The following is an 11,929-nucleotide window of genomic DNA, read 5'->3' as shown; positions in this document are numbered from 1 at the left end:
TACACTTACCGTAGATAATGAGAGGGAGTTCTGGCCTCAGTCGTTTCGCAACCGAACGAGAGGCCGAGGATCCGGTAACAGTTGTCATCTACTTTCTATACTTATTTTTGCAAACTAGTGTAAATTTCATATTTTTTAAAATGATATATTTAAACAAAACTAGTACGGATTTCACATGTTTCAATAAATAACCATCCGTACTAGTTGATCTTGCTTACGTGATCAACTCGGCGAGCATTTCTCCACCGGACAGCACCGTACTTGGCCAAGGAAGAGCTCCGATTCTACGAGAAAGGGAACACGGTCTTCCACGACCGTTGTCGCTCTCCCTCATAGAATCAAAGCTCCTCCTTGACGTCCGTTACCGCTCGGCAGAGAACATGCTCGCCGACCTGAACACGATCCGCAAGTTCAACTAGTATGGATTTTCTACATTTTTCTAACCATTTTCTAAGTTTTTCATTTCATGGAAAATTTAATTCTAAAAAATAAAAGGCATGATTTCTAAGTATTTCATTTCATGGAAAAAATAATTCTAAGTGACCTGCTCGATATCGGCGAGCTCGTGGGCGTTTAGGTTGCCAAGGATAGTAACATTTGTAGATGACATTTGTAGGTCTGAAGTTATCAAATATCCATCAAATTATAGCTCAAAAACATGTTTCAATAAATAACCATCCGTACTAGTTGACCTTGCTTACGTGATTATCTCGGCGAGCATTTCTCCACCGGACGGCACCGTACTTGGCCAAGGAAGAGCTCCGATTCTACGAGAAAGGGAACACGGTCTTCCACGACCGTTGCCGCTCTCCCTCGTAGAATCAAAGCTCCTCCTTGACGTCCGTTACCGCTCGGCAGAGAATATGGTCGCCGAGATGAACACGGTCCGCAAGTTCAACTAGTACGGATTTTCTACAATTTTCTAACAATTTTCTAAGTTTTTCATTTCATGGAAAAATTAATTCTAAGATCACGTAAGCCACCGGGGACGAGGATGGCGTGTGCTCCAGCGAGGACGAGCGAGGTGTGATTTTGATGAACTAATTTAACTTTTGTTTATCCAAACATATATGCAAATCATCATGTGATTTTGAGCTAAAAATGACATATAAAATCATAATAAAGTCCAACATATAAAGTTACACATGCATCTACATCGCAAAATGAGATAAGCTACTGATAAAACATAAGAGGATTAAGTTTGTTACCTCCAAAATCGAAGAGCAACACCAATGGAGGGGGAGAGTGCAAGAACAACAGCAAGCTGAAGAACAGAGGCAGTGAGTTTGAATAATGGAATGGCTCGGGCTCGGGGAGGAAGAATTGAGCAGAATTATAGGCCGGGATAATTAGTCCCGGTTAGGGGTCCAAACCGGGACTAAAGATTAATCTTTATTCCCGGGGAATCACCCAAACCGGGACTAAAATCTTTAGTCCCGGCTGGTATTACCAACCGGGACTAAAGGTAAACCTTTAGTCCCGGTTGGTAATACCAGCCGGGACTAAAGATCCCTGCCCCGCGGACGACCGTTGGGCAGGGACCTTTAGTCCCGGTTGGACCAACCGGGACTAAAGGGTCGTCCCGGGGGCAAAAAAATGCCGAGGCTAATGCTAAATTGGGACATCGTTCTAAAGTCTGTTCTCTAGTAGTGAGTATTGATAACGTTTTTTTATAAACTTAGAAAGATGGACAGCCTAGATTGCTGCATGATTGGCGTTTCTTTTCTTTTTGTCGGCTGCTCTACCTGGCTGATTTCACAGCTCTTTCTATTTTCGCCGTTCAATATCATGAACTGGTTTGACTGTTTAAATTATGGTTGTAGAGCACGTGGAGTATTTCCTTCGAAAGTCCTAGGAAATCCCACCTGTCAACAAATCCCAAATTCCAGCGTGCTTTTTTCCTTAACAAGGTTTATGTGGAAATTGGTTTGGGTACAAGGAGAATCTGCATCAGTATTAGCCAAGTCAATACGAAAGTCTTGCAGAAAGAGATTAAAGTTGCAGTACGTCGAGGGGTGACTTATGACAAGCAATCGTGCCAACATGTGATTTTTTTTTAAAAAAAAAAACACTCATACAAGCGTATATGTACTTTGTTTTTTTTTTGAAAAAAAAAACACTTAGGCACCTCTACCTCTAAAGTTTGTTTGATCATCTCTGTAGACCTCATCCGTATTAGTGGTGGGATCGAGAGTAGAAGAATATGAAACCTCTCGCTGGCAGAATGAAACCATTAGATTAGTGAAAAAAAGAACAAAGAATGAGAAGAAAGCAGCCATGGTCAAGCTTTAATTAATATAAATAAGTAGAAGTCATTACAACCTTTAAATTAAAGCGAGACATGGCATAACCACAATCTCAAAGTTCACAGAAGCAACAGAACCATGCGGTTACAAATAGGTTTCACATTTTATTCTCATGTAATTCCCATTACATAATCACTTGATCAGCTGGTCATATGTGCATAACTCAAACTGAGATGAAGTGATGTGCTGTACTTCCATAAGTTCCTAATGTAGAATTATAGTAGTACTTCCTAATTTTAAGACCAACAAAACACAAACTATTGACATGTAATTTAAGACCTTCATGCTATGGGTTGCTGTTTGCTCCTCTTCACTGGAAACAGATCATTTGACCCAAATTCTATCCCCCAATATATCTGCACTTTTATTTTTCTGAGAGATTTTGCTCTCTTTTCTGAGTAGTAATCCAACCTTTGGTCTGTTACGGTTATCTCTCCAGGTTAAATGATTTAGAATTTCAGGTATGTTACTGGTGCTGCTAACTGACTTTCCTTTTCTTTCTGAATCCAGTCCAAGATCAAGCCTTGTAGCCGAACAGGCGCATGTGCACCCCATAAGTCGATCAAGTGAGAGATCATACGAGTCGGATGCTGAAGCTCCTGATCCTTTTGTTGCACCAGTTTTCTTTTCCTAGCTCCCTTAAAAGTTCTCCGTGCACCTGGAGCCTCCATGCTTGGCTTTCCTAAATGAACGTATGCAGTGCCATGTACAGCCTTCCAAAGTATTTGGTAGACTGTCGCTTCAGTGTTTTGTTGGAAGTAATCTATCGCCTTTGGCAGCATGATCTCTTTCAGTTGTTCCAAGGTAATGTCAGTATGCTCGCAATGGTGTCCCCTCCTGAAGATCGGCGCCATTGTAGAACTTCTATCCGCAGGTAGCATGTTTTCTGAAGAACCATGGGGAGTAAAGACGAGTCCAGCTTTCAGCTTTTGATAATCGTGCAGAGAATATTTGTATTCAGACAGTGAGGTCCGTTGTTTATTGTTCTCGGATAGTGAGATCTGACACTGCAAATTTACTACAATAATTGAATCCAGAGAAGCATCTACAGTGCCTAGGTTACTAATATGGCCAACCTTATGCTGATCATGCTGCTTGCAACATAATGGGTCTGGACGAAACCATTGAGTGCTAAAACTATGAAGATTGTCCCAGTGTTTTCTGTGCCATAGATCAACATATGGCACCCATGAGAAGTCCTGTGTAGGTAGCTGAGTGAGCTCTTTCTTGATGGTTTCAACTGTAGGCTGGAAACAAGGAGGGAAGAGCTGCAGGCAGTTCACTACGGTCCCAACGATGTCTGTGCTTTCTGATATCTGCAGCATTGCACCAAGAAAGAAGTTATCTTCAAGTGTATTTCTGTCTTTCTTGATAAATACCAGGCAAACTTCTATTCCATGTTCTTTCGTAGCAAAGGGCACCAACCATAATAGAAACAAAGGGTACTCATTTCCACGGACAATTTTGCGTTGTAGTTCCCTGCCTGCAAAAAGGTGCTTGACAAAAGAGTTGAATGACATCTGACGGGATGGTGTGCCACCAAGCTCTATGAATCTCAGAAACTCACTAGCACTATTTGCAAACCACTCGAATCTTCTAACAACAGATCTGCTGGACTCATAGTTGTTGCGGCCAAAGGCAGAGAAAATAAAAGATTTGGTAGCATGTGCTATTCGTCTAGGAAAGGAAGAATTCCTCACCTCCTGTTCCATCTGTTCTTCTTCAAGGATTATCTTCTTGTATCCGTACAGTGTGTCATCGCACTCTTGAGCAGCCCGCTTCAGCTTCTTGCGCCAACGCAACAACGACGAATCAGTGATCTGCCACTTACTGGATGTCTCAAGAGCTGCCTCCAGCTTGATATGCGCCATCTCCAGCCTCTCCAAGTTATCATTTGGATTTGAGTCTTCTTTGCCCTCATACCTGTGAACCAGACCGGATAGAATTTGGCCAACTGTCTCCTGGATAACCACAGAACTGACCATCTCGGTCATTAGGATCCAATAAGTATTTGTAGCATTCCTTCCCTGCTCAGAAAAAAAAAGCATTTGTACATGAGGAGACTAAATATATGAACAAAATCTCGGGACAGAAAAAAAATGTGTTCCACAGAGGACCTACCCTCAATTGATGTGCAAGGAAGTGGTGAGGAGTTGTCGTAAGTGTATATAAATATATTCTGGAGGGTAATGTGAATGTGATGCCCAAGATTTTCAGAGGAAAGAGACGTCGAGAAGTGAACAACTGGGGTCTGGTAGTGACCGGTGCACAGGAGTTGGTTTGTACAAGGAAAAAACTGATTAATGATTGCTTTTTGGCTTAATTAATGCCTAAAAAAATTATCTCTTTGACTTAACAGCAACATGAGAACCTGCCGGTCTGCACGTGTTTGTGCAAGAAAATCAAATGGTGGGTGGGGTGATATTTGACCAAGAACCAGACAACAAAGCAAATGACAACCTGAGCACTACTACTTTGTGCACGAATGAAAAAGGAATTCAGCAAAGTCATGGTGTTTGGAGAGTCTGTACCAGATGAAAAGCTACACGTCACTACTCACTAGCAAAGTCATAGGAGAGCATACTCTAGGAACTTAGCCATGTGAACAGAATGGCACTGGATGCTTCATGGAAATATCGTATGTGTAGTTCCCTGAGAACAAATCAAAGGCACCGGACAAGCTTCCAGAATTCCCTGCACATGCCTCAGAGTTCGGTCGTCGTCCTCTTTGCCTGGGTAGTCAGCAGAGCACGTCGCGTCTAGGACAGAGTGGTGCATTTGGTGGAGAAGAAATGCCTGCAGTTTTGAAGACTAGACCACTGCAGTGCTGCGGTTCTCCGCATTTTTTAGCTCAAGAAACGACGGGCACGCCCATAGTCCATGGAGAACAGTCAAACAGCAGGTACAAAGCAAACAGAAGTCAAAAGTGTCACACCCAAACCATGCACGGGGAAACTGTGGTTTTATCTGCTTTCTAAAATCATCAGGCACAGAGGACTGTCAAATGGAGAAATTGCAGTCAAATAAAGTTTGCAGATGCAATTATCAGCCACAGAGTGAAATACTTCTTTTTTACGGTGAACAAAGGGTAAAACGATTCCCCACCAGCCCACCTGATATATATTGTCCTCACTGGAGAGGCAATGCAAGTCACCACTCATAATTTACAGCGTGTCAGAGTTTAGGACATGGGGGAGACAGAGCATTACACCAATGTGTTCCAAGTTAGAACAAAACAGAGAGTTGTGCATGGTAGCAAAAGAGCATTAGCTTTATAATTCTCTGAAAAGGAATGGAATAGCCCATGGTCCATAACGACCCTCTTAAAATTCACATAGAAATTAACTAGACACCTCTTAAAAACAAATTACAGTTGATATATGATGGTAAAACCATGTCAGCATAGGATCAGCTGGAGAGAAACACGCAGCACCATATAAAAAACTAAAAACAGTTATGTGCTCAACATGCCTCTGTATTTGGAGTATTTATGTTTTCTGCATATTTTTGCTCAGCTATGAATAGTAACTCCAAATACATGATTTGTTCCTTGAACATCCCATTTCCAATCTTGTGTTCCTCATTTTCCTTACATGATTTGGAATTTCTGATGTAGCTGCAGAGCTGCTAACTGTTTTTCCTTTTCTTTCTGAATCCAGTTGACAATTGTGCCCTGCAGCTGGACAGGCGCATGTGCAACCCACAGGTTGAGGAATTGAAAGATGGTACTTGTTTTTCTCCCTATCTCCTGATCATGCCATTGCAACATCTTCCCTTTCCTAGGCCCCTGAGAAGTCCTCATGCTTGTTCTTTGTGTGCCCATGCTTGCCTTCTCAACCTGAATATATGCAGCGCCATGTTCTAATTTCCCAAGCATTTGGTAGACTGCCGCTTCATCATTCTTGCAGAAGTAATCTATTGCCTTTGGCAGCATGGTCTCTTCCAGTTGTCCCAATGTGAAGTCTGTATGCAAGAAATGCTGCTCCTCACAGTAGATCACCGGTACTGCAGGAGTTCTATCGACAAGTAGGATGTCTTCTAAACATCCATGGGGGGTAACTAGGAGTCCAACTTTCAGATATGGAGAATCTTGTAGAGAATATTTGGCTTCAGACAGTAAGGACCTATGTTGGTTGCAGTCCAAGACTGAGACATGGCACTCCAGATGTACTTCAATTACTGGTTCCAGAAAAACATCTCGTAATCTTGACCTGTTTAACTTTCTAAGCTTGTGCTGATCATGCTGCTTGCAACATAATGGGTTTGGGCGAAACCAATCTGTGCCAAACCTGTGAAGAATATCCCAATGTTCTTTGTGATGTGTATCAATATCTGGCACCCATGAGAAATCTTCTGTAGGTAGTTGCAGAAGTTTATTCCTAACAGTTTCAACTGCAGACTTGAAATTGAAAAGAGGGGCATATAGCTGTAGGCACTGAATTGACATCCCTACTATGTCGGTACTCTCTGAAAGTTGTAGCATCAAAGAAAAGAAGAAGTCATCCTCCGATGCATTACCATCTGTCTGAATAAAGATGAATTTAGCCTCTATTCCGTAGTCTGAAGTAATATAGGGCACCAACTGTAAAAACAAAGGACGCCTGTTTGCCTGAATGATTCTGTGTTGTAGTTTCTTGCCATTCAGAAGATGCCTAACAAGAGGGTCAAAGGGCATGTGGTGGCGTGGCCTGCCACCAAGCTCTAGTAATCTGAGAAACTCGCTAGCACCATCTGTGAACCACTCAAACCTTCGAACAGTGGAGCTGTTTGAATCGTCTTTGTTGGGACTAAAGATGGAGGAAACAAATGACTTGGTAGTATGTGCTATACGTACAGGAAACGAGGACTTTCTCACCTCCTCCTCTGTCTGTTCGTCTTCTAGGATCCTCTGCTTGCATCTATGCAGCGTGTCATCACACTCCTGAGCAGCACGCTTCAGCTTCCTGCGCCAACGCAACAAGGATGCATCAGTGATCTGCCACTTCTCTGACGTCTCAAGAGCAGCCTCGAGCCTGATGTGTGCCATCTCTAGCCTCTCCAAGTTTCTGTTGGCACTTGATTCCACTTTCTCCTCATATTTCTGAACCAGATTGGATAGGAGCTGGTTCACTGTCTCATGGACAAGTGCAGAGCTGACAATCTCTGCCATCAGGATTCAAGGATCCGTAGTATCCCTTCCCTCTTCATAAAAATTGAACATGAAACAGCACACATGAAAGACTAAACATATGAACTTTGTATCAGAAGCAAAGATTTAGCTTAGCAACTGTAAGGACATACCTTGGACTGAATCACATGGACAGCTATCCTTTTCATGCATAGATATCTCGAGTCCAAATCATAGAATGAAGCAAGATGTGAACTTGAAGAGAACTCAGTGATATATATCAGAGACTTTGAAGGAGAAAAAGAGGTAGGCCAGTCCCTCAAAAGTTAATGATGAGAGTCTGCACTAGGCTACACATTCTAACACCCTAAAATTTGCTTCTCTTGAAATAGAGCTAAAATAATTTAATTTTGTATTTTTATGCTCATAAAAACATGGGGAAATAATAAATTTTCATTAGATTAAAATTTATCTTAAGGTAGAAACGTGTTTGTTGCATTCATGCCGGTCGCACCTTGTGTTTCTATGTGCAAAATATGTTTTTTTTAGAATACGTTTAGGAGACGAATATCTATCTCTAGGAATTTTTCAGCTTCTTTCTGGAATTTAATTCCTATCTTCTTCACCTTAATCTTTATGTTCCAAGTTCACAACAATTTTTTTATGAGCTCCAAATACTTTATTTGGGTTCATCATGTTCCAAAGTGTCTCTGAAATTTTTCCCCAAATTTTTGGAGGTCTCGGAGTATTTTTCGTGGCTTAAATATCAATTCTTGACTTTTCTAAAATTATTTTATTCACAAAATTAATTAATTATGAAAATAAATAATATATCTCATTTTCCAACCAACTCTCAAAGCGCATGTGCAATAATCCTAATAAATCTCAAATGCCCATGCATTTATTTACTAATGGGCTTTAATGATTATTTAGATCCATTAGTAAATGTGGAGGGTGCAACATCAATTAGTACCATATTGCTAGTTGGATGTAGATGTGGGGAGTTTTTCTTCATATAAATATGTATCAACCCCTTGGGTAAAGCACACCAAAACTACCATAAGGGGAGTCCCTAGTTTGGGAAATCCCTCGTATAGTAAATTAGATTTTTCTCCTCCTCTCACCGTCGCCGTCGTCGCCGCCGCGCTGCCCGACGCTGTAGACCCGTCGTCAACCGCAAGAAGGCCCTAGGTGAGTTCGCCGTCTTCTCCTCTTATTCCCTGTGCTCTCGGCTCATCAAACTGTGGCCTCTAGGACCCAAACGAAGCGCTCCGGGGAGCTTCTCGCCGCCGAAAATGGAGGTTCGCCGCGCCGGTTTTCTTCTCCGGCCGACGACTCTCTCTCCCCCTCCTTTCTAATCTGGGCCGTCCAGATTCAATCCAACGGTCCAAGATCGCCCGTACCCCTTCGCCAGGTTTATTTGCAAAAGAGCCCCTACAGTTTCGCGTAATATAACTCGTAGTCCATGGCGCACTTCCAAAATACGTTTTTCTATTTAGAAAGCGTAGTTTCTTTCTAGTAGATTCAGAATACGTTTTCTCTTTCAGAAAGCTTAAAATCCATCTGTTAGATTCAAAATACGTTTTCTTCTTTTGAAAACATAGTTTCTTCGGTTAGATCAGTTTTGCCACTAGTCTTATTTAGGCTATAAAATCTTCGTTTTAACTCCGTTTTGATCCATTCAAGTTGCGTTAGATTCGTAATTGAGTAATCTACATGTTCATCCTACTGTTAAATATATTTTCAACTTTTGAAATTCGAGGTTAGATTTAATCTATTATTTTATTAAAGGAAATCTTGTTTAATTCATAACTTTTCCATTATAGTTCCGATTAGCGTGCTTTTCGCGTCTGTGTGTTCGTAGTAACGTGTAGAAAATCTTTAAAACATTTTTACTTATTGTTTCATATGTTTTGTGTACTATTCTAATTTAGTTCTATTATTTGCTTCATGTATGATTTGCATGGATGCTTGTGTGGTGCTTTATGATTATGTCCAGTCGGTGAGCTTTGCATTGGTGATATAAAAGAAGTTGGTGATGCAGAAGAAGTCATTTGGAGGTTACAATTCAATAGAAGAAGGATTTGAGTTTAAGACAAGTATAGTATGTGATCATCCTTGTTGTCCTATACACATTTAATCATTTAATTCATGCTGCATGTGTCTACCTTGATTACCACTAAGGATTTTTTAGTACTTTATTACCTTGTATCTTGATACCTATGAAGTATTGCATTGGGTAGTATGATGCTAGCGCTCAACTAAAGCCATGATCTTGTAACTTGACTAATGAAATATGCAATAAACACTAAAAGATGCTTTGTAGCAACATGGAACAAGGGGGCTAGAGTATGGGCTATTTTATAGTGTTGTAGATTCCTCTCCCTAAAGACTTATCTGTAAGCGAATATCCAGGACTTACAGTACAGCTGTGAGGGCTACATGGCTCTGGCTTTAGCTCAGTATGAGGACCTTTTCTAGCTTGTTAGTGGTTACCTTTATGGCGCAAGAGAGGCTCCGACAGGTATGATCTTGGCCTACCAAACGGGTGCACTTTGGTTTCTTGATATTTTAGAGGAGGGTTCATGCTTATTGATGGAAAAACCTAAGTGACCCTAACTTGTTAGACAAACCTTTGAAAGGCTTCATAATGAACCCTGCCGACCTTCTTTGGTAGTGGGTCAAGAGGTTGGCCGCCTCGGGCGAAAGGGTAAATCACGACTCACAGTGAAAGTGTATAACCTCTGCAGAGTGTAAAACTGGTATATCAGCCGTGCTCACGGTCACAAACGGCCTTGGACCCTTACGAAATAGATGAAGAACACGAATAATACCGATGATAAAGATGCTCACTAATGATTACTGTTTATGCTATTCATTATTCATGTTTATCTGATCAAGAGTTTATATGAGCTTGTGAATAAACTTGTTGCCACCCAATTGTTAAAAGATGACTCATTAAAAGTTAATCGTAATTAACCAGTGTCAGCCTTTTGAGCCTCATGAACCCCATGTTATATTTGTTGAGTACGACATATACTTACGCTTGCTTTACTTTTTAAATCTTTGGAAAAATCCCGGATGGGTACCAGATTGTTAGAGTTTGAAGGAATTAGGCTTGTAATCAATCAGTCAGTTGTCCCTGTGGAATTAAAGTCTTCACCCGAAGATCAGAGTTGTCTTTCCGCTGTTTGTTGTCTAAGGTTATATCCTTTATACTAAGTATGTTATATATTAAGTATTGTCTATTGATATTACCTTTATTTGTAGCTATATGTGAGATTTAACTTCTTATGCTCACATATAATGTGTATCTGGTTTTGTCCCTAAAACCGGTGCTACGTACATGTGCATATATAATAGGCACCGAGTAGAGAAAAGTAGGAGAGGTCCGTTCAAAACTGTGTCATGTGTGGAAAATCAAAGAATGAAGGTTGGTGCGATAAACCAACGGCAGGGAAAGAAAGTGGAATGCAACTTGAGAATAATTTAAAAGGTCTTGGCCTCTCAGATGCTTAAACCGTACGCCACTTGGAATTCCTTTTCAGGTTTCTTGTTAGCAAGTGTTCAATGAGCTTGGAACTTCTTTTTAAAGAGTTTTCGTTAGCAGTGGCAGTTTCTAGTAGATGAAGCCAACATTCAAGTCTCTGTAAATTCATATTTCTTGCCACGTACTGGTTCACTGATGTCTGATTAACTCATAACATTTTTCCATGTCTCCCCTCATTTAATTTGCTTGCTTGCTTGCTTGATGCCATGGAAGTTTGTTCAAACAGACTGCTGTCAATGAAATGGACTGTGTTCGATGCATGAAACTGTAGTACACAACAAGAAAAAAGAAAAAGGAACTATCTGTATATGTTTTTCTAACAGTATAGTACATGTACATAGATAAGATTCTAAGAACAGACTGTTATACTACTACGACTGATCCGACTCCGACATGGCCAGATGCCCGGATCTAGTGGTACAAGATTGAAGGCCATGGAGCGAGCAGAGCTAGAGCAGTCTGGTTTCTGAAAGCAGAGCAGCTAGCAGGCAGAGGAGGCGCAGAACATAGCTAGGTTGTGTGCTCCTGCCCGGCTGCAGCAGCACCGTGAGTTGGGGGAAAAAATCGCGCGTACCTGGAGAGCGCTTGTGTGAGGTGGGAGCACCTCGGCCGTCATCTCCCGGTCCTTCGCGGCTCCCACTCCTCCTCCACGGCGCCGTGTCTCTATCCTCTCCGAGCGCCGGCCTCCACCGCCGTTCTCCGCTCCAACCCGGCGCACCATGGCCGTGCGGGCCAGGCGAGTAGCCTAGCGTCGAGGTAGCATAGCGTGGGCCGGGCCCAGAGTTTTGAGCCTTCTTCGCTTGCTCCAAGGGCCCATCGTGTCATCATTATGATATCCTGGGCCGGGCCCAAAGTCCATACAGTTTCATGTTAGCCAAACGTGTTGCGGAAAGCTTCGCTGCCTACCAGTCGGACAGGAGCCCCGCGCAGACCCCCCCGTCGCGCTGGAGCAAGCAGCCCCACGAA

General features: G+C 41.9%; 2 protein-coding genes across 2 annotated transcripts; both read right to left on the bottom strand.

The window, feature by feature from the left end:
* Window positions 1-2,509: 2,509 nt before the first annotated feature.
* Window positions 2,510-11,658, bottom strand: LOC136545027 (uncharacterized). The gene is made up of 2 exons (XM_066537082.1): window positions 11,538-11,658; window positions 2,510-4,333 (listed from the first exon to the last, which is right to left on the bottom strand). Exons 1-2 carry the CDS (start codon window positions 11,577-11,579, stop codon window positions 2,756-2,758), a joined length of 1,620 nt encoding a protein of 539 aa, XP_066393179.1. The 5' UTR covers window positions 11,580-11,658; the 3' UTR covers window positions 2,510-2,755.
* Window positions 5,415-7,725, bottom strand: LOC136545026 (uncharacterized). Its single transcript, XM_066537081.1, has 2 exons — window positions 7,587-7,725; window positions 5,415-7,487 (listed from the first exon to the last, which is right to left on the bottom strand). Exon 2 carries the CDS (start codon window positions 7,453-7,455, stop codon window positions 5,896-5,898), a length of 1,560 nt encoding a protein of 519 aa, XP_066393178.1. The 5' UTR covers window positions 7,456-7,487; window positions 7,587-7,725; the 3' UTR covers window positions 5,415-5,895.
* Window positions 11,659-11,929: the final 271 nt, after the last annotated feature.

Source organism: Miscanthus floridulus, chromosome 3, assembly GCF_019320115.1.
Source record: "Miscanthus floridulus cultivar M001 chromosome 3, ASM1932011v1, whole genome shotgun sequence".
Classification (NCBI taxonomy): domain Eukaryota; kingdom Viridiplantae; phylum Streptophyta; class Magnoliopsida; order Poales; family Poaceae; genus Miscanthus; species Miscanthus floridulus.
This window is presented reverse-complemented; position numbering and strand designations above follow the sequence as displayed.